The 26,237-nt window shown below is 45.1% G+C and overlaps 1 protein-coding gene across 2 annotated transcripts; it reads left to right on the top strand.

Moving 5' to 3' along the window:
- Positions 1 to 1,266: 1,266 nt before the first annotated feature.
- On the top strand, positions 1,267 to 23,898 carry ZNHIT1 (zinc finger HIT-type containing 1). Of its 2 annotated transcripts, none has more exons than XM_086946044.1 (5): positions 1,267 to 1,344; positions 13,976 to 14,143; positions 15,578 to 15,657; positions 16,326 to 16,495; positions 21,880 to 23,898. In XM_086946044.1, the coding sequence occupies exons 1-5, from the start codon at positions 1,284 to 1,286 to the stop codon at positions 21,899 to 21,901; spliced, it is 501 nt and encodes a 166-aa protein (XP_086802170.1). In that variant the 5' UTR covers positions 1,267 to 1,283; the 3' UTR covers positions 21,902 to 23,898. The 2 variants fall into 2 exon arrangements, with proteins under 2 accessions (XP_086802170.1, XP_086802169.1); XM_086946043.1 differs by having other exon boundaries at positions 1,269 to 1,344; positions 15,566 to 15,657.
- The last annotated feature ends 2,339 nt before the right edge of the window (positions 23,899 to 26,237 follow it).

The raw sequence follows: 26,237 nt of genomic DNA, 5'->3' as shown, positions 1-26,237 counted from the left end.
GTGGTTCCTTGGATCCCCAGCACTTCTACGTCCTCTCCACATTGTCTTGACCTGAGTCGTGGTTCTTACACCACTTTCTTAGTATATGGTTTGGTCCCCCCTGGGGTCCACTGTGTATTTCGTGCTATTTACTGTGTTACTTTGCTGAAGTATTGTGTGCATATCTCCGGGTAGGAGATATTTCTATGTGTTAAAGATTATTATATAATAAATATATATTTTTATAAATATTTTGTGTGGTTCTTTTTCATTACATCTATAACTATAAGATTGCATTCTGGTAAAACAAGCTGCTTTGCACTCCTTCTGGACTAAGCCTGAAAGCTGCTCTCCACAGCTACCACTTAGAGAGCTTTCTAAGGTTGTCGAAGACATCTTAAATTACCATAAGGGTTGTCTGGACTGATGCAACTTGTGCCCACTTACATAAGTGTGCATCATATACCAGGCCAGCTTCTCACAGTCGTTTTCAAACTTATGCGGCCTATACCTAAGCAGCACATACAACGCACCAACACAACTTCAGTGCACTAAGTGGTAGCATGATTTCCGTCAACATATAGCATTAATAGATTGCATTATGAAATACCAAATAAAACCACAGCACTCTCTCCAAGCCTAAATTATTCTGACATAACCAGTGGCTCTTGGGTGTAGCCACTTGTGAGGCACGTGACAACTACAATATTGGGTCTTGACTTCTTTTGGCATGAACTCTAGCATCATCCACCCATACCCATAAACCAAAAAAAATCAGATGAAGCACTGCCAAAGCTGTCTGCTTTTCCTGATGCCAGAGTCTGTACACGCATACTGTAGTAAATTTGACCAAAAAGCACCAACTGAGGAAATTTCTGATATGTATCTTTACAGGGATTTTTTTGCATGGTACTAATCACAATTAAGTTTCACACATAGTTTCACACATGAAGCATGGATGGAATGTCACACATAAGAAATCTGAAACTTGGCAGCCATATGAGGGCCCTCGTTTACAGTGGTGAATAGGGCTGTTTTGGACTTCACCTGTTTAGTCTGGCTTTGTATCTGTCCCTGTGGACTTCAGAGAACGCTTCCCACTGCAAAACAGACCAGTGATTAGCAACAGAAAAGACAAAAGCCCCACATCTCTCTATCTCTCCATGGGTAATTTAGAACTCGTCTTTCTCTGTGTTTTAGTAGTCGCTAGTTGTCCTTATCTAGGCGGGACGTGTTTAGGGGTTTTTCTTTACAAGACTTTGGGCTTGTTGTTGGAGTGGAGGCTGCAATCTTCTCCAAAGCGCATGCGCCTAGTTTCTCTTTCGGCTGTAAACAGAGCCGGCATGGGGGACAGGAAGAGTTCAGGTGAGTGGGCTCTCTGCGGAAACATGGGCGAGGGAAGAAAGGGTGTTGTGAATGCGGACAGGGACGGTTGGTTGGAAAACGGGCGTGGATGGGCTCAAATGGCGGAAAGGGGCTGTTAATGGGAACAGAGGACTGTGGACTTGGAGCCTTGTAGCTGGGGTCTGGTGACAAATGTGTTTTTGGAGGCGGGTGATAGAATGGATCTGGAGCCCATAGCGATGGTTGCCAATTTGGATAGCAGGTTGTGAATAGAGTCGGTTTTGTTTTACTGCTGGTTAAAAAAAAAATGTAACACGTCATCGCACTGATTACTTATAAATATACTTGCCTAATACATTTCACCATTTAAACAACGGAATAGGGTAATAAAAACGCATCGACATTTAATTACTACCTGTTTAATTGATTAAAAACACCATGCACAACAGAGTTTAAAGTTAATGTATAGAATTTTAGACGGGTTACTGTAAATAACGGATATTTTTAACCGTTGGCTTCTGAGTGAGTGACAAGAAATAGGCAATGAGAGTGTAGCCCGAGCTATCCATAATATCACTCAGAACCTCAAGGTAAACAAGCACTGGCGTTGCCAATAGGTCTCGCATTAGGAAAGTGTGAGCTATTGGTATTGTAAATGACAATTATTTTTTTTAATATGTGTTTGCATTGAAAATATATAAATTAATGGCATTGCTATTTACAAAGCCAATAGCTTACACTTTCCTAATGCGAGTCCTATTGGCTATGGGAATGCTTGTTGTTAGCCAGCAAGGACAGTGCTGTTGTGGTGCTGAGTGATGCTGTTATGGTGCTCAGTGATGTGGTGGTGTATTAAAGTGATGTGGTGGTGTCCGTGAGTGATGAGGTGGTGCCCGTGAGTGATGAGGTGGTGTCCGTGAGTGATGAGGTGGTGTCCGTGAGTGATGAGGTGGTGTCCCAGAGTGGTGTGGTGGTGTCCCTGAGTGGTGTGGTGGTATCCCTGATTGATTTTGTGTTGTACATCAGTGATGTGGTGGTGTCCCCGAGTGGTGTGGTGGTGTCCCCGAGTGGTGTGGTGGTGTCCCCGAGTGGTGTGGTGGTGTCCCCGAGTGGTGTGGTGGTGTCCCCGAGTGGTGTGGTGGTGTCCCCGAGTGGTGCGGTGGTGTCCCTGAGTGGTGCGGTGGTGTCCCTGAGTAGTGTGGTGGTGTCCCTGAGACACACAGGTGGGGGGAGGGCAGCCGATCCGGGCTGACTCACCGGCGGACTAAATTTACACTAAATATTAGTGTATTGGGAAGAAAACTGTTTTTATTAAATATTTGTCAAATAAGATAGCATCGTTATTAGGAGCACCGCCAGTGCGGGAGGAACATTCTATTTACAATGAATCGGCTCTACGGCAGGTGTAGTATTGGCAATGAAACGTAGTGTTCCTTGATGCGCGGAGGGGGGTTTTAAGATACTGCAGGAGTCTGCAGGGGGGGCGCCGTGAGCTGGAGGTCTTGCGGGGGTGAGCGAGGGCTGAGGGGAAGGGTTATGACTGAGTCTGGGTAGTTAGAGGGGGAGCTGGGTAGTTTCCTAGGGTTATAGTGCGATGGCATCTGGTGTTTTGAAGGGTCCATGAAGAAACGGCGGAGTTCTGTGGTGGTCGGGATGAGGGGATGTGGCGGACAGTAAGGGGGTCTGCAAGGACCGGAGGAGAGGGCGAGCAGCCCGGGACGAGAGAGCTGCAACGCGAGGATGTGGATGCCGGGGGGGGGGGGGGTTGGTGGGAGTCTGCGATGATCAGGAGCGGGGGAGGGGGGTCCTGGGGGCTTTGATGTGAGAGATAAATTAGGGGCGGGGTGGACTCTGGCAGGGGAGGGAACATGGCCTGGAGAGAGGCCGAAGGGAAGCCGGATGGGGGCGGGTGTGCAATTAACATGGTGTAAACGGTCCGAATTCAACGTAATGTGGGGGCTCTGTGGTCTCTGTTCCTCACAGAGTCTGGGTAGTTAGAGGGGGAGCTGGGTAGTTTCCTAGGGTTATAGTGCGATGGCATCTGGTGTTTTGAAGGGTCCATGAAGAAACGGCGGAGTTCTGTGGTGGGCGGGATGAGGGGATGTGGCGGACAGTAAGGGGGTCTGCAAGGACCGAAGGAGAGGGCGAGCAGCCCGGGACGAGAGAGCTGCAAGGCGAGGATGTGGATGACGAGGGGGGGGGGTTGGTGGGAGTCTGCGATGATCAGGAGCGGGGGAGGGCGTGAGGCTGTGGGGAAAAAGCCATAATTGAATGTTCTGTGAACGTGCATGGGTGAGAAAGTGAGATCTGCCCTCTGTGACTGAAGCCTGCTGTTTGGAGGTAGGGAGGGAGGGCGCGCGGGGAGGCTGAGAGATACCGGAAGAACAAATACATGATTGGAGAAAAGGAGGGAGGAGAGCACGACGAAGAAAACAACAGACATCACGAGAGAAGAGAAAGTGGGGAAGACTGAGGAAAAATTGAACTAGGGACGGACAGCCACAAGCTGCGAGGTCTCCGGCTCTGTCACTGCCCTTCTGCTACGACGAATGTTGCCATACCATGCTCTCAGGGCGGAACTGAAGTGCATGGCTGTGGTTTTAAGATACTGCAGGAGTCTGCAGGGGGGGCGCCGTGAGCTGGAGGTCTTGCGGGGGTGAGCGAGGGCTGAGGGGAAGGGTTATGACTGAGTCTGGGTAGTTAGAGGGGGAGCTAGGTAGTTTCCTAGGGTTATAGTGCGATGGCATCTGGTGTTTTGAAGGGTCCATGAAGAAACGGCGGAGTTCTGTGGTGGTCGGGATGAGGGGATGTGGCGGACAGTAAGGGGGTCTGCAAGGACCGAAGGAGAGGGCGAGCAGCCCGGGACGAGAGAGCTGCAACGCGAGGATGTGGATGCGGGGGGGGGGGGGGGTTGGTGGGAGTCTGCGATGATCAGGAGCGGGGGAGGGGGTCCTGGGGGCTTTGATGTGAGAGATAAATTATGGGCGGGGTGGACTCTGGCAGGGGAGGGAACATGGCCTGGAGAGAGGCCGAAGGGAAGCCGGATGGGGGCGGGAGTGCAATTAACATGGTGTAAACGGTCCGAATTCAACGTAATGTGGGGGCTCTGTGGTCTCTGTTCCTCACAGAGTCTGGGTAGTTAGAGGGGAAGCTGGGTAGTTTCCTAGGGTTATAGTGCGATGGCATCTGGTGTTTTGAAGGGTCCATGAAGAAACGGCGGAGTTCTGTGGTGGGCGGGATGAGGGGATGTGGCGGACAGTAAGGGGGTCTGCAAGGACCGAAGGAGAGGGCGAGCAGCCCGGGACGAGAGAGCTGCAACGCGAGGATGTGGATGACGGGGGGGGGGGGGGGGGTTGGTGGGAGTCTGCGATGATCAGGAGCGGGGGAGGGGGTGAGGCTGTGGGGAAAAAGCCATAATTGAATGTTCTGTGAACGTGCATGGGTGAGAAAGTGAGATCTGCCCTCTGTGACTGAAGCCTGCTGTTTGGAGGTAGGGAGGGAGGGCGCGCGGGGAGGCTGAGAGATACCGGAAGAACAAATACATGATTGGAGAAAAGGAGGGAGGAGAGCACGACGAAGAAAACAACAGACATCACGAGAGAGAAAAAGTGGGGAAGACTGAGGAATAATTGAACCAGGGACGGACCGCCACAAGCTGCGAGGTCTCCGGCTCTGTCACTGCCCTTCTGCTACGACGAATGTTGCCATACCATGCTCTCAGGGCGGAACTGAAGTGCATGGCTGTGGTTTTAATATACTGCAGGAGTCTGCAGGGGGGGCGCCGTGAGCTGGAGGTCTTGCGGGGGTGAGCGAGGGCTGAGGGGAAGGGTTATGACTGAGTCTGGGTAGTTAGAGGGGGAGCTGGGTAGTTTCCTAGGGTTATAGTGCGATGGCATCTGGTGTTTTGAAGGGTCCATGAAGAAACGGCGGAGTTGTGTGGTGGTCGGGATGAGGGGATGTGGCGGACAGTAAGGGGGTCTGCAAGGACCGAAGGAGAGGGCGAGCAGCCCGGGACGAGAGAGCTGCAACGCGAGGATGTGGATGCGGGGGGGGGGGGGTTGGTGGGAGTCTGCGATGATCAGGAGCGGGGGAGGGGGTCCTGGGGGCTTTGATGTGAGAGATAAATTAGGGGCGGGGTGGACTCTGGCAGGGGAGGGAACATGGCCTGGAGAGAGGCCGAAGGGAAGCCGGATGGGGGCGGGAGTGCAATTAACATGGTGTAAACGGTCCGAATTCAACGTAATGTGGGGGCTCTGTGGTCTCTGTTCCTCACAGAGTCTGGGTAGTTAGAGGGGGAGCTGGGTAGTTTCCTAGGGTTATAGTGCGATGGCATCTGGTGTTTTGAAGGGTCCATGAAGAAACGGCGGAGTTCTGTGGTGGGCGGGATGAGGGGATGTGGCGGACAGTAAGGGGGTCTGCAAGGACCGAAGGAGAGGGCGAGCAGCCCGGGACGAGAGAGCTGCAACGCGAGGATGTGGATGACGGGGGGGGGGGGGGGGGGTTGGTGGGAGTCTGCGATGATCAGGAGCGGGGGAGGGGGTGAGGCTGTGGGGAAAAAGCCATAATTGAATGTTCTGTGAACGTGCATGGGTGAGAAAGTGAGATCTGCCCTCTGTGACTGAAGCCTGCTGTTTGGAGGTAGGGAGGGAGGGCGCGCGGGGAGGCTGAGAGATACCGGAAGAACAAATACATGATTGGAGAAAAGGAGGGAGGAGAGCACGACGAAGAAAACAACAGACATCACGAGAGAGAAAAAGTGGGGAAGACTGAGGAAAAATTGAACCAGGGACGGACCGCCACAAGCTGCGAGGTCTCCGGCTCTGTCACTGCCCTTCTGCTACGACGAATGTTGCCATACCATGCTCTCAGGGCGGAACTGAAGTGCATGGCTGTGATTGCGTGGAGAGAGAGGGGAGGTGCTGGTGTGGGAGGGGGAGGCGGAACTGAAGTGCATGCCTGTGATTGCGTGGAGAGAGAGGGGAGGTGTGGGAGGGGCTTGCATGCGGATTGGGAGAGAAGCCTGATGGGGGCTGGAGAGCCTGGTGGGTGGGCGTGAATGAGGGGAGGACTGGGCTGGGCTTGCATGCGGATTGGGAGAGGAGCCTGATGGGGGCGGGAGAGCCTGGTGGGTGGGCGTGAATGAGGGGAGGACTGGGCTGGGCTTGCATGCGATGCGCGTGCATGTTGACGGGCACTGCATGAAAACCGCGGGCTGAAAGCCCTTTGGTTTGACGAGAAAATAGCCGACTTGAATTCTCCCCATTTCCCATTCCTGCGGAATGGTAAAGGCTCGACCTAAAAACAATGACTCTGTTCAGAGTTAATCCTCATCAGTTTTATATTGTGCATGCATGGGTTCCATACTCATCCAATGTTATGACCAGATCTTTTCAAAATCCACCTGGAATAGAGGAACCGGCTTTGGCATCAAAGTGGGGCATTGTTATGTTTCAGCACTGAGGAACACGCTTAGTTTCCTTTATTAAAACAAGCTCAACGCTGTTGTGGCCTTACTTTCTTCATTCCAATCATTGCAGAAAAGGTTAAAACATGTAATTTAATAAACGACTTCAATTTTAACATGCAAATATTTCCTATGCATGATTCTACTGGGTTCCCCATCAAGGAGAATTATTGATCCTTGAACATCGCGTTAACACACGCCTGTTAGCTGTCACGCTACAAGGCTACTGCCTGTAAGCCTGTGGCCTGCCTCATAATTAGACCCTACGTTTTAACTCCAATATCTCACAATTCTAGACACTGCAAAGCACTTTTTGAATGTCTTCAAGTTTGTAGTGTTGACCACCTCGCGTTGGGTATGGTTGAGCAGGGCCCAGGTCACCTAGAGTTAGCGGGACGCCCTATGAGCGGAACCAGGTACAAAATGTTGTTTTATTTTTATATTTCAGGCTTTCAGTGCCTGTTCCTCTTTTCTACGAATCTTCGTGAATCTCCTTAGAATTGCCTTTCTCCCCTTCCCTTTCTCACCCGCGTGACCTCTCACTACCAATTTACCATCAGAATAGGTGTTTTGGGTGAACGATTGTGCGCAAATTTGTGTTCATAGGCCAGTCACTACTGAGTGACTCAGCCAGGACCCGACCTTTAAACAAAAAAGGCCCTACCCCCTCCCCGCTAAGATAATCATCATCAGCTGGAAGGAGGAAGATTAGGGAGAAGGGAAGGGAAGGTCAGTAGCAACATTGCCCCTTTTCTCCCTGTGGCTCGCTCTACGACATCCTCTGCTATGGATATTCTGATAAAGTTAGTAGTATGGACTAGAACAGAAGCATTTAATATGTTAGTCATTAATGAGTCATTTTTGTAGAAGCACACAGTTACTCTCAGGAGGGCGTTGTGACACTAGGCAAACATAATGTGTATAACGCACAAGAGTGTCAGACACCGGCATTTCTCATTCCAACACAAAGCATAGCACAGAAGTAGCACTATTAGGTTATGTTAGGAAAGTTGTGAGTGTGGTCTCCACATAGAAATAGTTCAATTAGCCAGGATTAATATCCGTTTTTTTCGGCACGTAGTATGGAGGACAGAGACATTTCTGTTTGCAGAAAGAGTTTCTTTATTTTAATTCACACAGCAAAGACAGCCGACACGTGTTTCGCCCCCTCTTGGCGATTTGCCTCACGGGAGGCAATGACCTAGGAACGACCATGCCGGGAGGACTATAGGAACGGGGGCATCAGCCCAAATAAGAAATATTTTACTATTGAAGACTTATATTTTATATATTGGACACTGTACTCACCTTGAATTGGATTTTCTATGAGACTTATCCTATCTAGCCTTGAGAAAGCCCCGGCGCAAATCGCCAAGAGGGGGCGAAACACGTGTCGGCTGTCTTTGCTGTGTGAATTAAAATAAAGAAACTTTCTGCAAACAGAAATGTCTCTGTCCTCCATACTACGTGCCGAAAAAAACGGATATTAATCCTGGCTAATTGAACTATTTCTATGTGGAGACCACACTCACAACTTTCCTAACCTGTCTTTCTAACCTGAAGCCCAAGAGGTCCAGAGCTTCGAGTGTGCCTCCGCCCACCAACTAACCATACTTAATTAAGTGTTGTCCAAAGCCTTGAAACCCTTGGACCTTTGCTATCTTTCCACTATTAGGTTATGTATTTTAGTGATGGTTATTATAACCTACGTTTAAAAAAGATGATGGGGGGACTATGGGAGAATAGGTAAGAGGGGTTCAAATTTGGTTTTGCCCGTGGCACGATTTAAGCACCAAACGGCCCTGCCCAGCACCTAGCATGTCTCTGCACATAAACAAGGAAAAGATTAACTTGAGTTAAAGAAAGTCAGTGGTTGAGAGGTAAAATACAGGTCCAATGATTTACTTCCAAGCTTGATCAACATCTCTCTCCGCAAAAGAATAAACTAATCCAGGCTCCTACACACTTTCCGCTAAATCCATCATGTGGTATCTCCCTAATGTGCACCTGTATCCCTGACTCCAGGTACTGCGAAACACGGTAGTGTTAAGAGTAAAGATAGGATGGATTAAAACACAAGCCATGTTGTCTGTTCTATTAATTCAGCTTTCATGCTGTTAGAACTGGGGTCTCTAGTTGGAAGGGGTAGGTACCACGTTCCAAATAGGGACCCTTGCTTCTAATCAGGGTAAGGAGGAAACCCTCTGAGATAACCCCTGGTCACCCCCTTGGCAGCTTGGCACAAGCCGTCAAGGCTTATCAAAGGCAACGTGTAAAGTATTTGTACCAACACTCACAGTAACACAGTGAAAACACCACAAACTGACTCCACAACAGTTTAGAAAAATAAAGGTATTTAATCTAAACTACACAAGACCAAAACGACAAAAATCCAACATACACAGTTCAAGAATATGGTTGCAAAAGAGTTCTTAAGGTTGCGATAAAATAATCCACAGTTGCGTGAAAAGTTCACAGTTGTGTCACGTTTTGCCAACAGTACCTTTTAAATGCGACAAAGTTCCAAAGCAGAAGCTGGTGCGATGGAAAACAAGCGATGCGTTGCTCCTGAGACCCTGGGGAGGTGATGCGACAACCCCGCTGCAGCAGCAGGCGTGTTGCGACGAATCCGGTCTGTATGGGGAGGAAGGCGATGACTTGTATAAATTCCCGTGCATAGGTTCCGTAGGAAGTTTTCAGCCGCAAAGGCACGATGCGATGATCTTTGGAGTTGCGACGATCTCCGGGGCCTACGATGCGCGGACCAGCGGTGATCTTCCTCTCGCAGCTTCTCGATGCGATGGCTTCTGCGACGACACTCGCAGCGACGTGATGCGGTCCGAAAGCAAGCCGACAGGCTCTGCGACGACACTCGCAGCGATGGTAATCTTCCCGCACCAGTCTGGTGCATCCCACAAACAAAGGATGCAACGTCTCTGGCACGGGCAACAGGCGCTGCGACGATCTCGACCTCCGTAGCGGCGGGAATTTCTTCGCACTGTCGGGGATGCGCTCCGCAAGCGAGCGATGCAATAACTTTTCTGAAGCAAAGTCTCTCAAATCTTGGTTTCCAGCTTCCCAGCACAGGTACAACTTCCAGAGGCACCACAACTGGCTCAAGCACTCTAGGAAGGACAGAACTCTCTCAGCAGAGTTCAGGGAAGCTGGGGGTGAAGTCCTTTTGTTCCTGGGACTTCAAAAACAGGGAGCCAGCTCTTCTCAGGCCCTTGGAGATTCCTTCAAGCAACTGGACACAGCACAAAGCAAAGTCCTTCCCCTCTCCTTGGCAGCAAAGCAACTGCCGGTCAGTCCAGCAAAGCAACAGCAGGACAGTCTTCCTTCTTCAGTCTTCCAGCTTTCTCCTTGGCAGAGGTTCCTTCTTGATTCCAGGATGATATAATTTTCTGTAGTCAGGGGTCCTGTACTTATACCCCTAAAAGTCTTTGATCCCTTTGTGCAGGAGGGCTCTGAGCCCGGTCTGAACCAGTTCTGGGTGTTCCTTGAGCACTTTGTTTTCCTGGTCTCTCCTTTTCTCTCAGAGAGAGGGGCAGGGTCGTCAGTCGCCCAGCAGGAGGTGGAGCCAGCATTGTGGACGGCAGACACATCCCTATTCAGGCCCAGGTGCTATCCCTTCCCATCACTCTAGATGCAGATGGAGCAATTCAGCCCAGGGATGGCCCACTCAGACTCTGGGAGCTACCCAGCCCCTGTCACTCACAAACCAGACAGTCAATTCACAAACAGGCCAAGGCACACAGAAAGGTCAGACAAGAGAACAGCAACTTTCTAAAAGTGCTGTTTTCAAACACAGGATTTAAAAACAACCTTTTCTAAAATATGTGTTATTAAATTCTGAGTTCAGGGATACCAGACTTTTATGTCCTATCTTGCTCCTATGGGAAGATATGCTGGTAGCCACTGTAGCCAGCATCCCCCATGATAGCCAATGGGGGGAAGATAGCCTTACAATAGTGAAAAACGAAAATGGCTGTAATTCAATACTAGAGCATGTCACCTGCACAAGTACATGCTCTACCTTTCAAATACACTGCACCCTGCCCAAGGGGGTACCTTGGGCCTTCCATAGGGGTGCCCAATGTGTACAGAAAGGGAAGGGTTAGCCTGGCCAGTGGGGACACTGACCCGGAGGTCATGGCAGTTCACAGACTGCACACATGCACTGCAGTGGCAGGCCTGAGACACCATTTTAGGGCTACTCATGTGGGTGGCACAATCAGTGCTACAGGCCCACTGGTAGCATTTGTTATCACCAGCCCTGGCACACTCAGTGCACTTTACTAGTGACTTCTTGGTGACACAAATATGCCAATCATGGATAACCAATCATAATAACAATTTACACAGAGAGCATATGCACTTTAGCACTGATCAGCAGTGGTAAAGTGCCCAGAGTCCTATTGCCAACAGCCACGGGTCAGGAAAAATAAGGGAAGAGGAAGCAAAACGTTTGGGGATAACCCTGCAAAAAGGGCCAGTTCCAACACATACACTCCCAAAATAAATAGTCTCTGAGCACAAGCAAGAGCTGAACAAAACACATAAAAACCGCCCTCACATATCCTATCGTATCAGCAGGATTTGTAGAGCGTCTTATCACCCCAGAAAGTATCTGTGTGCCTTTTTGTTCAAGGGATACCTGCCACGAGAAAATCATCATACATGTTCCTGAGGGGTAGACTGGGAAAAATGTAGATACATTTCATGCTAGTGATGTTTTAAGTATTTCTTTCGCCTACTAAAGAATATTTGAAGCAAAAGCCTGGACTTCCTGCACATTTTTGGGCAGTATAAACTAAAGCAAATAGAAAATAATGCTCTTTAAAAAACATAACAACCTACACGGTTTCTGTTTCGAAGATGCGCACCTGGAACATACAGTGAGGTACACCTGACTCAGCATAATTTCTAGTGCCCCGTGAAACTTCAGACAAGATACAAAATCCCTCCAGCAAAGACTAATGTGCACATTTTACAATGACACATCCAAAATGCAGCCTATGAACCTATTTGTGAAATTAGGGTTTCAGTTTTTTCTTAATTGTTAGGAAAGTGCGGCGACCTACTCTGAAAAGAACACCTAAAACGACATAAAGGTTACATTCATTGGGTTAAAGAAAGTGAATGAACTTATTTAAAAACAATTGGAAAATCAAATAATCACACAACACAATATGATATTTAACACTTTATTAAACAGGTGTCATAGCATTGTATAATACTTGGAATAACAACACGAAACACTGCTAAGTAATGACTGAATACAGGATAAGAAGCCATAGAATGACAGATGAGCAAATTGGAAAAAGGCAGGATATATTAGCAATGCAACAGTGGATCGTGTATATGATAACATTCTTGTCCTTTTCCACTGTGCCCAGTGTAAAGCAAGAGGGACTTTTTTGGCATTTTGAAGCAAAATTCAGAGACTTTTAAGAAAACTGAATGAATAACAAAAGTTGCAAATCTGGTTATGTGAGCTAAAGCTACCCAAATATGTAGCGACATTTGAATATATAAGGCTACCAGGAGCCCAGAGCCCTAGATGAGGACCCAACACTGCCTTGACCAGAACATTTTCAAACATTACATCATTTCTATAAGTTACATATCCCATAATTTAGACAAAAAAATGATTGATTATTACAAGAATATATTAAAGAAATAATGCAAGCACATTTTGGCAAAACTGCTATGCTCAGTAATTTAATTAAAGCAGTATTGTATTTTATTGATTTCACTGACCCTCAGTCAGGGCTGAAAATTCTCAGCCTTGTCTCTAAGCTACACCTACCTACACGTTCACATTTCCACCACATAGTGGACGCACAGAAGAGTAAATGTGTTTACTTCGTTTATTTGTCTTGCATTTATTTATTTTCCCGGGAATCTCCAACAGAAAAGATATAGAGAAGTTGCTACATATAGATATAGGACATTGGAACCTAACAGTGGATATTCACCAAAAAGCAGTATTTGGGGGAGGCTTGTGAGGATGACCCAACTAGATAACTAATTAAATTCTATTAAACATTAGAGTCCATGGTGTGATCATGTGTTCTGCACATGATGTTGCTCATGGCATGAGATTTTGAAACTGGCAAGGGAGTTGGTAAGTTTAGGAGAGCTCTTTTGGTCAAAGAAGCCTGTGTTTGAAGGTTATATTGAGGAGGTGGCAGACGATTAGTTTTAGTTAGAATGTATTCCAGTTTTTGTCTTTAGAGTTATTTATTTTATTTTTTATTTATATTGAGAGTTTTATATAGCGCTGGCTAGACCCGGAGGTATCAGAACGTTTTACATAAGGTTCCACAGAAATTACTAAATTACATCAGTTACATGTTACACCAGTTACTCGAAAAACATTTCAAGAGTGTAGAAGACGAAATAAATGGAGTGGGGTAAGGGGTAGGAGGTAGATAGTATGGAGAGACGAAGGAGAGTCTGCCCCAAGTCCGGCTGGGTAGGTGACGGCCGAGGGGGAAGTCCACAGCCCATCTCCTCTTTAGCTATCAGGTAGCTCCACTGGGCATCAGCCAAACAGCTAGGCCTCTACGGGAAAACAATTACAGAGCAAAGAGGAGGGATAAATGGAGCGTAGAGGAAAAAGGGGTGGAGTAAAAGGGGTAAGAGGGAGAATACAACGGAGAGACGAAGTAAGTTCTGTCCAAAGACCAGCTGGGTAGGTGATGGCTGAAGGGGTAGTTCACTGCCCATCTCCTGTTTAGCTATCAGGTAGCTCCATCGGGCATCGGTCAAAAAGCTAGGCCTCCCTGGTCATAGGTAGGTACACAGATTCCATATCTTGATGGGTAGGCCGGATGGGGAATGTGTTTGAGGCATGATTAATTATGCCCAGGTGCCATCCTAGGGTCAGGCGGTCTAGTAGTGGTGAGACATTCCAAGGTTTTTAATATAAGGCACGCAGTATGTTCACTTTATGAAGCTCTGCAGTTGTTCCCATTTGCTACTATCCTAAAGAATTGTTTCGTTCTTACTGGTTTAGGGCGAAAATAATCTGACAGGGGTAGAAGAAGTCTGGAGTCAGTGTGACAGTCACTTCACGTGCCTTTTCCTGGACCAATATTTTGTTCTCAATGTTTCCTAATACTTATGCATTTTCCAAGTTTTCAGGAGTGAATTTTTTCATGTTTGAATTTGTTTCCTCAGCACGGTCTTCAGACCCATCTCAAAGGAGGGTCCTAGACTCTGCTACCCGTCAGCGGCGGGTCAACCGCCAACTCGAGGCACTAGAGAAAGACAACTTCCAGGATGACCCCCATGCCAACCTGCCACAGATGAAGCGCCTGCCCCAATTTGATGACGACCCTGAGACAGGTGAGGTTTGAGAGGCACTCTAGAATCAGGCTTGCTTGTGGAAAAATGTGGGAACTTGACAGACAGACTGGTGCTTATGAAGGGATAAACGTTGTGGAGAAGAGTTCATCACTTGTCATGCGGATGTCTCTGAAAGGCTAGCGGAGAGATGAGCCACCCTCCGGTAATTCTGCAGAAACACTACCAGTATAGTATATCAGTGGCATTTACGTTTTTCAAAAAATGTAAATTTGAGGGGAGTGTTTCATAGATGCAATTTTCGCAAAACCATAAGTAGTCATGGAACCTGGATTCCTTTATTAGGGTAAGATCTGCTTAGTTGGTCAGTTTGAATATTAGTTCTTGTAAGGATCAGTAGGATTCTGACTTATTTGTACCTGTAGCCTGCCTGTGTTTGTCAAATGTAGTTTGCAGCTTTACCATGTGTTACTTCTTGCTATCACTCCATTATGCATATTTCTTATTTTTTCTGTTCGTTTTCTCCTTCTTTTTCCCATCTTGTCCATCAGAGGCAGTTTCAGCGGTTTCGTTCTATTTCTATCCCTCTCTTTCCCTCTATACCTATTTCCATGTCCCTTCCAAGACACTGCAGGCCCATACTTTGTCCTCAAGTTTATTGGTACTCTTTCTTTCCTGAATGCCATTCCTTGCACCTCAGTAGTTTATTTTTTTTTCACTCATTTTCTCCTCTACCTTCATGACCCAGAGTAACTTTGCTGAAATCCTGGAGCTTTTGATCTCAATTCTCGTGGTTTAAACCATGCTGCCTTATGGTCATCAGGACTCTCTCTAATCTGCTTGCTGTGTGCCACCTTAGGCTCTGATTTAGAGATTTGTGGTAAAGTAAAACCAGATGATTCCAGGCTGATTCTATAAATCTGCTATTTGTAGGATTTCTGTTGGCATTATTCACACAGGTGGAATTACTGGCAGCCTAACTACAACTGTCAGCATTAAATCATTCAGCGGTAGTTCCATCTTTGATAACCCCAACAATGACAGATTTAATGTAACTGCAAAGAAGTGGAGGGTTTTACATTGGCATTCACATCGAAATCAGGCTGGGCGTTTTCTAGATGTAAGTTTAAAGTTTCACCTACAACCTGTTCCACCAGTGATCAGTTTAAAAGCAAAACGTTTGTACTCAAATAACAGAGCGGTCAGAGATTTTTCAAATAATTGATATTCCTCTTTCACTGCATTAGGTACCCCAAGTGTGTGTCGAGTGCTTCTGTCTACTATCGTGGTCAGATCATGATATCACATGCTCTCCTCACAAAAAGGTAGCTTAATTTGTTGAACCAGTCTGCAATAGACCAGTGTGCTTTTAAATTTCCCTCGACCTACCTGGGGTATCCACATTGCCACGCCCAAAGTTGTAATTTTTCTTTTTTTTTTTCTTTTTTACATAATCATTATTAGTTCAACTTTCAGGAAAAAAGAAGAAGAAAACCAGAGGCGACCATTTCAAGTTGAGGTTCCGGAAGAATTTCCAAGCACTTCTTGAGGAGCAGGTAAATATTGTATTTAAGCTGAGGGTGCCTCACTAGGGGCCCCGAAAACTATCTGTGCTGGTAATAAATTGAAAATACCATACACTATCCATTGTCCGTATGCATGTATTTTTAAATCGAGAGTTTGGAACTGATACCCTTGTATATCTGAACCCGAATACAGTAGCGATTGCACTGTCGGAGCACACAACTTAAACACTTTCTACGTACTGTTACTACCCTTAAAAAGCCTCCAACTGTTGCTGATATGTGTCCCATGGCTAGTAAAGAATCATACCACAGTATGCCCTGTAAAATACCAATGACCTTTACTTATGCTGGAGCAACCACCACAACATTAAATCTAAAAACCCAGGCGCACTCACAAAGACTCTTCCAGCAATGCATTTATCCCAGCACCAGGCACAGGGCTTCCCGCTGTCATTTACCATTTACATCTGTTATACCAGATGGACAAGTCCTGAGTGTAGACACTACACCCACACTATACCAGTGCTTGCCTAAGCCTGGTGTGAGCCAAGTCCTGCTCTTTGTCTTATGCGTCACCGTCTTTCCAAGGCATTTTTCTTAAATCTTCCTATGACAGTTTTCAAATGGTGAATTTATAAACCTCTTTTAATGTAGTAAAATAACTTAATGTATGAAATTCCACCTTGGTTTCTGTGCAGAACCTGAGTTCAACCGAGGGACCCAACTACCTGACAGCCTGTGCACCGCCATCCAAGTTCCCACAGCGTCATTTCTGTGCCGTCTGTGGCTTTCCATCCACCTACACCTGCGTGTCCTGTGGAGCTCGATATTGTTGTGTCAAGTGCTTAGGAACACATCAGGAAACCAGGTGAGGAGAACATAATTTCCTTGTGTTCGAGGCTCCTTCAGTTCCAATGCATAAAAGATAACATTGAAAGTGGGCAGTAGCTGATTTTAGAAACTATCCACTGGGAAAAAGAGTATGTCTGAACTTGAGGTAACTGCATTTTTGCTTGAAATTTTGGTTGTTGTTACAAGTGTTTTCTTTATTTTAATAAGTGCCATCCCATGGGACTTTTGCAGCCACCTTCCCAATCTGGTTGCAACGTTGCAGTTGGGTACCTTGTCGCAAAAAGCAATGATACATTCCATCCCAGTTCAGAAGCAGTGTAAAATGTACATATGGCTGATCAGCTTCTTTTACTAAAACAATATTGGAGAAACCAAAACAGAGATTAAATAAGGATCATTGAAACAAAAGAGGACAAATAAAGAAAAGGACCTCACCAAAATGTCTAAAAAAACGAAATGAACAAAGATACAGGCCGTCATCATGGCTTTCATGTCAGTAGAGGAGAAATGTTGGCTTCCTTCAGATTAAGCCAAGTGGGTAGAGATTAATATGAAGCTCCTCATAACTTTGCAGTCAGGAAATTCCATGCAATAACCTTTCTGAGTTCTGACACCACAAAGGGGGGGGGGTGGGCTAGTTGGGTTGCTTCCACCAAATAAATATCAGCACTGCCACCAGGGGGAGAAATCCTTTAAAATGGCTAGTGCTTCTTTAACATAAGCAATTGCTACATTTACCTGAGGCCCCACCCCACCCTACCCATTGTAGGTTTTCTTGGTGGCCATTCTTGAAGATCATAGGTGTAAGATAAATTAGTTAGTTGCATTCTGATCTACCTCATCACTATCCATCAGCATAGATCACTTTGTCTGTGATCCCATGTAAACCTGTTTTTGGCATCCAGCCAATTTTCCTTAAAATAATTGGGTCTGGTTTAAAACAAAAATTAAAATATAAGCTTGCTGGGAGTTGGCAGTGGCACCTTTTGACCAGTGCCTACTCCTCAACAAACCTCTTTTTTTTTTTTTTACATTTACAAAGGTAAGGAGTTCTGGGGGATCCCTTTTTCTTTTGAGAATATGTTACCACTTCAAGGTGGGACACACAAAATACTGACACATACTTTAACAAATTGCTATTTAGAAGGAATGACCTAAACTCGCCCCTTCCAAATAGCGATTCGTTATGCCTTTATAAGCCCATTTTGCAATTTGGTAATATGTAAAAGATTAACAAAATGGGTTTAGTACATATTAAAAGCCATTTAACCTTGTAATTTAGTGACTTGCAGACTTTGTGATGGTTATTGGCTTTGTACATCTGGGCATTTATGCCAGGGCTATTTCACCCATCACAAGTGATCGAAAGAGTAACAACCAATGTTTATTATGTGCCAATAGTAGTAGTAGAATTCTTTATTTGGTTAAAATCGGTCGACATAAAAGATGCTTAAAATCAAATAAAACAATCAATAAATCACATTATATTATAAAATATTCAGCGAGGGTAGGAGAAAAAGAAGAAGTGCAATAAAGATGGGGAAACAGTCTTTCAGCTTGGGAAACAGATGTCTCTTCAATCCGAGTTACAAAGAGTTATCAGCAACGTTAGAAGTCCTAGACCGAAGAAGGAAAAAGAGACAAGGAGCATGGCCATAGTGCGATGAGCATTAGTGAACAGCTAATCAACCTGGGTAACATATTGATCTTTCCTATAAAAAATGCAGACAAATTACAACAAGTAAAAAGCTCAGATAGCCCACCCAAACAAAGCCTGAGTTAAGGCCAAGCATGATAATGATGCTTAGAAAGAACCCTACATTCGCACAAGTTAGGACAACTCTAAGCATAATAAGAAGCAGCATGGCAGTCTTTAGTTGATTACATTTTAGAGCCTTCAGGTTTGGTATTAAACATTTTCTCCTAGGAAAAGTATAAAAAGTACAAAACAGAATGTGTAAACGGACCTCTGTGAAAACAAGTCTAGTACACAATCACGTCACTGCTGAATCAGCGCTGTGTGTACCGAGCTGTGTTGAATGGGCATTTAAGATGCCTTGCTGTTGCCGAAATGTTGTCATAGTCACAAGAACTAGGGGCACTCTGAGTCCTTATGGAACTTCATTAATGGCAAGAAAAGCTACATTCGGAACCCGGTTAGAAGCTGACCCATGTCAAATACGGCTCAATTAAGTGAACATTTTTGGTCAGACAATGGGCACGAACAGCAGATTTCTTTAATTCAGTTCCTTCCCAGACAACAGTAATGTGAGTTAAAAATTCAGTTCGACCCATGCATACTCTACTTTGACAATTCTTTCAGGACAGGCAAACAAACTGGGGTGACCCAAAGCTGTGAGTTCGGACTTGATATAACTCAGCTAGGGAATCGCTCCCAGATTATCTAGGGAGCGATTCCCTGGCTGAGTGATAATCAGTCTTTTCAGGGTTGACTCACTCTTGTGCCAAATAGAGATCTAGTGTAACAATGGCCTAAGTTTGATAGTGTTGAGATATTTTTGAGGTCCAACTCCTCATGAACAACCTGAGTTGAAGAACTTTGCAGGCTCTTGGCAAACTTGTTCTCTTCAACCTGAATAACTCCAATCCCAATACCCCCAAAATATCACTACCATAACATGTGGCAGATGCACATTTGGTTTTATGGATGTGAAGCCGGGCCTTTATTGGTTTCCTGCCAGTCTTGGTGCTGAAATCCATGACCGACCCATGTCTTTTCGAAAGTAATAAGGTGCCCCAAGTGCTGTTTTCAAGGAGGATACCCAGGGAGTAAAACGTGTGTACTTGAATAATCTACGTTTTATTGCTATATGTTCCAATAGCTTCTAGCGGTAGGCACTAGCAGTCATTTTTTGGGGAACCAGGATTTTTTTTATCATTACATTTGACCCGGAGCAAGAAATGGAATTGCACGAAGAGGAAAAAGAAGAAAGGGAAACAGTGACTACTGTGACACAGGGAGAAGGGTTGGATAAAAAGCACCCCTTAGAGTGAGATGAAGAAACAGAAAGTGTAAGGTGGTGAAAGAAAGAGGCATGAAGTGGAACCAAGACAATACATCCCTGGGATTCAGCAACCCCAGCATACAGCAGTGCCAGATGTGAGCTACTATGAAATAACAGGGCCACCACACTTATAATTTTTGCAAATCAGGCCCTGGTATTACTGCCTTCTATAACTGGTTTATTTTTAGATCCGCAGACAAATTGGGCAGATAAAAGAGATGACCCAGCTATATAATTCCAAATGTCTGGGAGTGGGAACACATGGAGCTAGCCTATGTGGTCATGAAGCGCCAGCGAGAATGCAGGCCTTCGAAAAGAAGTTCCTCTGCTGGATACTGTCCATCCCTAAATCGACCCAAAGCTTTATCTCCTGCAGTGAATTAGGTATGGGCTATTCGGAAGACAAAGTTAAAATGACCCCACTTTTACTCTGGGTTAAAATATGGTGTACCCCACATGCTAGCTTTTTTAGAGATTTTCTGAGCGATTGCCTGAAGTTGGACAATAGATCCTCTATCCACTGGTTATCATTCGTCAGGAAAAGCGTTAATGATATTGGCCTGGCCTATTTTTTTTGTTTTTTCCAGATAGTATTGGTCCCCAGGCTAAGGCCATAGTTGAGGAAAAAGTTCTCAGAATGAATGAAGCGATTAGAATTGCAAGATCAATCCATTTAGCTTCAGTTCTCAACTATTTGCCAATTTTCACAACGCCTAGGATAGAGCAGTATCTAACCTGGGGAGACAACCAGAACACAGGTTTTTCCTCACGAGGTCCAGGTTACATCCAATTCATTATCTGGCTGTTTTTCCGCACTCCGGCTTCTGGTTTGAATCCCTTCCAGGCAGCCCTTGCAATAACTCTTTTCCCCAAATGACAGTGCACTTTATGCTGTTTTGCATTCTATAAAGCAGCTTGAGAAGATGTTTCTTACTACCACTTTTAAAGAACAAGCACTTTACATCGCACCAAGTAAGTAGGGCTGATCTTATTAAAATGCTTTAAAATTCCTACAGTTTGCTTCTCTGTCCTCCACTATATCTTGTCTGCAATAAAACTGAGGCGCTGGTATGCTTCATAAGAATATTTCATTCTTTTTAGCCCTGACACATGTTAGTCTCCATGGGTGCTCAAAAAGCAATTATATATCACTTGCTAAATGTATACGCAAATTAAATTTTATGGTGTTTTTAAATTTGTGCTAATTGATGCGTGGTGTTTTCTTAATATTGTATAATGTATTTTAAATCTTTTTTTTTTTATGGCCATTGTTATGACCGAATAAAGACTATTGACTGACTGACTGAACTGGTCAAATTCAGTGTCCAACCTATGTAGGAAAGAGACAGCTAGATACCTACATCTAATCGCAGAATACAATTCTATGACAAGGAAGGGGGGAGAGAGGTTCCTGGTATAGGATACTGTCTCTTCAACCAATATAATCAACACAATCGGATATCCTACAGTCTATCCCTAACCCTCTTAAATTGAGATGTTTTTAATAAAGGTTAATTATGGCTAACAAAAAGAAGCTGTTCTCCTATGTATTCCAACACCATTGTTTGTATTTTTGAAGGTTGCAACTGATTGTGTTTATCATCTCGTACCGTGTGCACACATTTTTTACATAAATACTGTTAGGAATATGTGGATACCATTTACAGGAGCACATATACCTATAAGTAAGTTTAAAATAAGTTTACACCATATTGAAAAGAATATCCGTTTTCAAATAACACCACCTTTTGGCGAGTTCCAGAAGCAGTTACTTTTTATCCTCTTTCACTAACTATGCCAATCCTTTTAAAACTGCTAAATAACATCTTTAACGCACGTGCAAAGCTTAAAATAAATGTAATAGTGTATTGTTGCAATGTTTTAATTGTCTGTTAAAAGGTTGTAAATATTGTTGATTTATTAGACTAAAACCCCTCCTGGTGGAAGCAAGGTTGCTATGGAATATATTGTGTCTGGGAATAGTCCGAGTATGCTATTCCTGTGTTTACACTGGGAAATGTTAGCCACTTCTAATGATGAGCACGGTAAAAGATATAGTTGTATCTTCTTAGTTATAGTAAGAAACATCATTCTGCCAAGATACATTGTCCTCTCCACATTGTTTTATTTTTACTCTCCTTTGTAGGCATTGGCAATTCCTTTTAGATCTCAAATTCCTCTCAAATGTCAAATGTATTGCTAAACTTTCAATTTCCAAGGTAAATATTGTTAATCTGTGTTCCTTTCTTTGTTTTACTCTCCTATTACAGGGTGCTGGGAAATGGAACTTAGATAGATAGTGGTACCATGTGATTTTGACCGTCTGTCACTGTTATCCAATCACTGATCTCCTTTTGTCCTCTTGCTTTCACAGATGTCTAAAGTGGACTGTATAGCTGTGACAATTCTTCACTCCGTTGTTGAGATTGCCCTTCGGTATGCTCGGTGTTGGTTGTTACTGCCTAAAGTTTGGGATATGGCGTGGCAGTATGAAGGCAATTGTTGGAATTGGGGCTTTGCTTCATTACACAGTACGATTGGTGAAGCAACCAAAATGGAAGAACTTCCCAACCACAAGCAGTTGTCAGTAGTGAAGGATTCTGCTGTTAATTGCATTTACCTCTGCTATTTTATGGAAATAGACCTCTATGAAAAAAAGTCTGGTACACAAGCAGGCCACTGCTGAATCAGCGCTGTGTGTACCGAGCTGTGTTGAAAGGGCATTTAGGATGCCATGCTGTTGGCTGGGACAATCTGTGACCAACTCTTTTGCTTGGAAATTCTGAAAAGGTTTTTCTCCTTCTTCTGATTGGGCTTCAGTGTACAAGTATATCCTGGGTGTACTCATAGGTCATAAATAATCACTGGTAGCGTAGATTTAATTAGACCTGCAGCTACTAAATAGTGGTGCCAATATCAAGTACGCAAAGGATCCTGCGGTGATGAAATTGGTTTTACTTTTCACAAAAATAAATTAACAGTTCCATTTCTCACTAAATCCGTTGGGTATATGTTACAATATTACTAGCTTCAAGGTCTCCACAGTGTTGCTGTTATAAACCTTGCAAAAGAAGAGAAACGTTTCAAAACTAGATTTCATCTTATAAGTTTCTCCACTAGGTTGTTAGGAATGAAAGAGAGCAACCTCCAGGCCAGTATTTTGCACCCTAGAACAACAGTACCTCGAGCAGTAGGCTGCACTGCACATGGTGGCGTGTACCTGGCTGCATTGTAGTCCGCCATGACTTACGTCTGTTTGAGCTCTCACATGTTACCTGCTTGCGCGTGTTGACGTCTTAAGCATATTGAGAAGAAACTTACTTAAGAATGGAGGGTGGTTGATCACGTCTGTCTTGTAGTAATTGTTAAAATACTATATAATTTTACATATTTCTTTTGTCAGTCAATTTAAATCAGGCAAGTTTTAATTCCACTCTAACTTATGTGTATTGTGGGTACTGGGCTAATGCACAGCAGGAGCTAAGGGAAAGAGAGTGATGAAATATCAACACTTATTATTGTCCTGCTGTACCAACTCATGTAAATAAGAGGAATACAGGCTGTGTTTACCTCTCAGCAATGGGATTCTGGTCATCATGCAGCGTTAGCTGCAGGAGGAACGCTGCGGACGTAGTTGCACCTTTTTGTCTTATCTGTGGCCTCCTGCTTCCCCACATTGTTCTTTTTCACCCATTTGGCAGGTTGAACTAGAAACCTTTCTGGCTGTATTCAGCCAACTGCGCACAAAGCAGAAATGATTCTTTCCTAATGTCGTAAGCACAGATAGATTTTAATGTTGGAAATAGACAAGGCTTCCTGAAAGTGGAGGTGGGTGGTCATCTCAAACTTTACTAGAAGCCCTCTGACTCAAAGGATCCATTTTTGCACTGAAACAATGTTACTTTTGTTTATGAAATAAAGTTCATTATGTTGCTTACGGGGGCTCTGGTGTAAAATTACTACAAAAAGTTTCATTAGTGGTGCTGAAACAATTTTCAGATTGGGGGTGCTGTCGTCAGCGTTACATCACTGAAGTCCTAGGGATTGTGAAAGATCCAAGCATCACACAAAGAAGTGTAGGAATTGATCCGCTCCCCCTTTCAGCAAGTGCTAAGGGTGTCGAATGTGTCCAGTGGTGCCTTATGGGGTACACAGTCACCAACCTGTGACTAAAGTATGGTGTGGTTGCACACTGTGATCATTTACCATTGAAATCGCCACTCCGTTTGCATCAGACATGCAGTTTTACTGACTAAAGTATATGGGGCTCAAATAATAATGTGTACAAATTACGTTTGAGCAAATCTTTATCATATGTTCATCTCACAAGTAAAGTGGCGAATTATTTTGATCCTATTAAAATCTAGTCATCACATTTCAGAATTACTAAAAATGAGTGTGCTTCATTTGTTCTTGTCTTGATGAGGATTTTTTTTAATATAACTGTATTATTTGTAAAGTTCATTTACAGGTATTTAACGTTTGTCGGGTGTTAGGAAATGTTTGGCAACCTTCCCTTGGCATCTGACAGCCTTTCTTTGACTTGACATATGAAAGCCTTTCGTTTCACACTCTGTACTCCTGCAAGATTGTTGGTTCACATTAGAAAAGTATTCACAGAGAAAGGAAAGTAGAAACCAAGCACCCCTTTAAAAGAAGAAGCAGCAATTCGCTAGCCCTTTGAATTCTGTGAATACACACCAAATATGACCAGAGAAAAACAAACTATAATGGCCACTTTATTGCATGTTCACCTTTTGGACTCCAGAAGGGTTATATTGTAGGTGCTGCAGCACTTCCGGCACCCGTTTCTAGCGCTCATGCCTTTCATTGGAGGCTGTTTTCTTTAAGGCCAGTAGCCCCTGTCCGTTTTACTAAACATTTTCCTCAGTTTGAGACCTCCGGAACAGGTACATGCTTTTGACCCTCTTTTGAAAGAGCTGCTGCAGTTTCCTCTCTGCCTCCTCCCTGGAACAAAGGAAAGCGTAGGCGACTCTTCTAGAGAAGTCACTGCCTGTATGTGGTAAACATCTACTGTACAGGATAGTGGCGTGGTCCCCTCTGTACCAATGGGCACTGCTGATCCATAATGGTTCATCATCTGTTGCTTGATGGGAATTCTTAGTGATCGAGAATGGAATGTACGCTTTGAGGAGCGCCTGCGTGTAAACTAAGCTTTGGCTATCCCTTTACGCCTCCGCCCCACTCCGTGTCCTGATTATTCCTGTACGGATTCTAGGTAAACTTTTTTTTTTTTTTTTAATTCTGTTTTTATTGATTTTAGATTCCACTTAGACATGACAGGCAACTTACATGAAAACGTACAGTCATGCATGCCGCTAATCGCCAACAACTGGATGTATAGCAACATTGGATTTACACGCAAACTGAATGTACCGTAATCGTTAAGAGAAGCGCTCGCCCAGCAGCAAGGTTGGCTTGGATCTGAAAGTCGTGTTACAGACACTGAAGTTACAGTTCGGCAGCAGTGCGTTAACATCATGTCAGTGCGTATAGTTCTGTCTCGGTCATTCACCCTGGGCATTTAAACAGATGGTCTACGTAACAATGGAACTATAACAGTGGCAGCATAAATCGGTGTATATACATTGAACTCCCCCCCCCACCCCCCCTACCCCATGTCACACCCCCAGTATCCTTTATGTATTTCGTAAGCGTGACTGTGCATTAGCGGTGAATACACGTGTACAGGAATTTGACTTGGGGTAAAGCTTTACTGTAATATCACGTCGGTGCACTGGTGGAAGGCGAGTCTCCACATGCGTGGTCATTTACCGCACTCTCTGGTTGACTCCCTGGTCCCTCCCTCTCCGCCTGCTGAAGCGTGCAAAGCATCTGCTCCCAGTGAGCTGCTATGGGAACCTACCTCAGCCCCAGTGTTTCCGCCCTTCGAATGGCAATTCTCTCTGCTTTAGCCCATGCTTGAAGTGAATAGCTCCACGCCCGGGTGTGTGGCGGGTCCTGTGCTTTCCATCTCTTTGTTAGAAGGCGTTTCGCAACCACTAGTCCCAGATCTAGGAACCGGGTCGTCACCTTGTCCGTAGGGACCCTCCTAAAGTGGTGCAACAGGTGTTCGGGCCATTCAAAGGGAATGGTGCGGCCTGTGTAACCCTGAAACAGCCCACTGATTGTGCGCCAGTATGTACCCAGCCTAGGGCAACTCCATAACATGTGTAGCAATCCTGCCCCCTGCTCTCTACACCTGGGGCACAACGCATCATTACAGTGAAAGTACCCGTTGATCAGCTCGGGTGTAAGATATGCCCTATGGACAATGAATAACTGAATTTGGCGGAATCGCATGTTTCTGGGTATATGCACTGGACTTTTTAGTATCCTTTCCCATTCCTTATCCGCCAGTTTTAGCCCCAGATCCAGTTCCCATTTGCGGCTAAGTGGGTCTAGGTTGTGGGCCGTATGTGTCGCAGCGACGCTGCAAACCAGCGAACGAGGTGTCTGACTCTCCCCATAAAATGCAAATACTGTATGGTTAGGTGTTGGCTTGGCTCCATGGCCATATTCCCCCATTTGGCGGTCAGTTTCGCTATTAGTGAGCGGTGTGCTAAAAATCGCCCAGGTGGGAGCCCCTCCTCCTCCAGCAGGGACTCGTATGGTAGAAGCGCACCATCCTGATATAGATCCCCGAGAGTGTGGACATCAGCTTCCCGCCATTCTGCAAGTGTAGGGGCTGTGAGTACCCCCTCTCCGCTG

This window comes from Lissotriton vulgaris, chromosome 12, assembly GCF_964263255.1.
Source record: "Lissotriton vulgaris chromosome 12, aLisVul1.2, whole genome shotgun sequence".
Taxonomy (NCBI): Eukaryota; Metazoa; Chordata; class Amphibia; order Caudata; family Salamandridae; genus Lissotriton; species Lissotriton vulgaris.
Note: the sequence above shows the minus strand (reverse complement) of the source record. Positions and strands in the feature narration are given on the sequence as shown.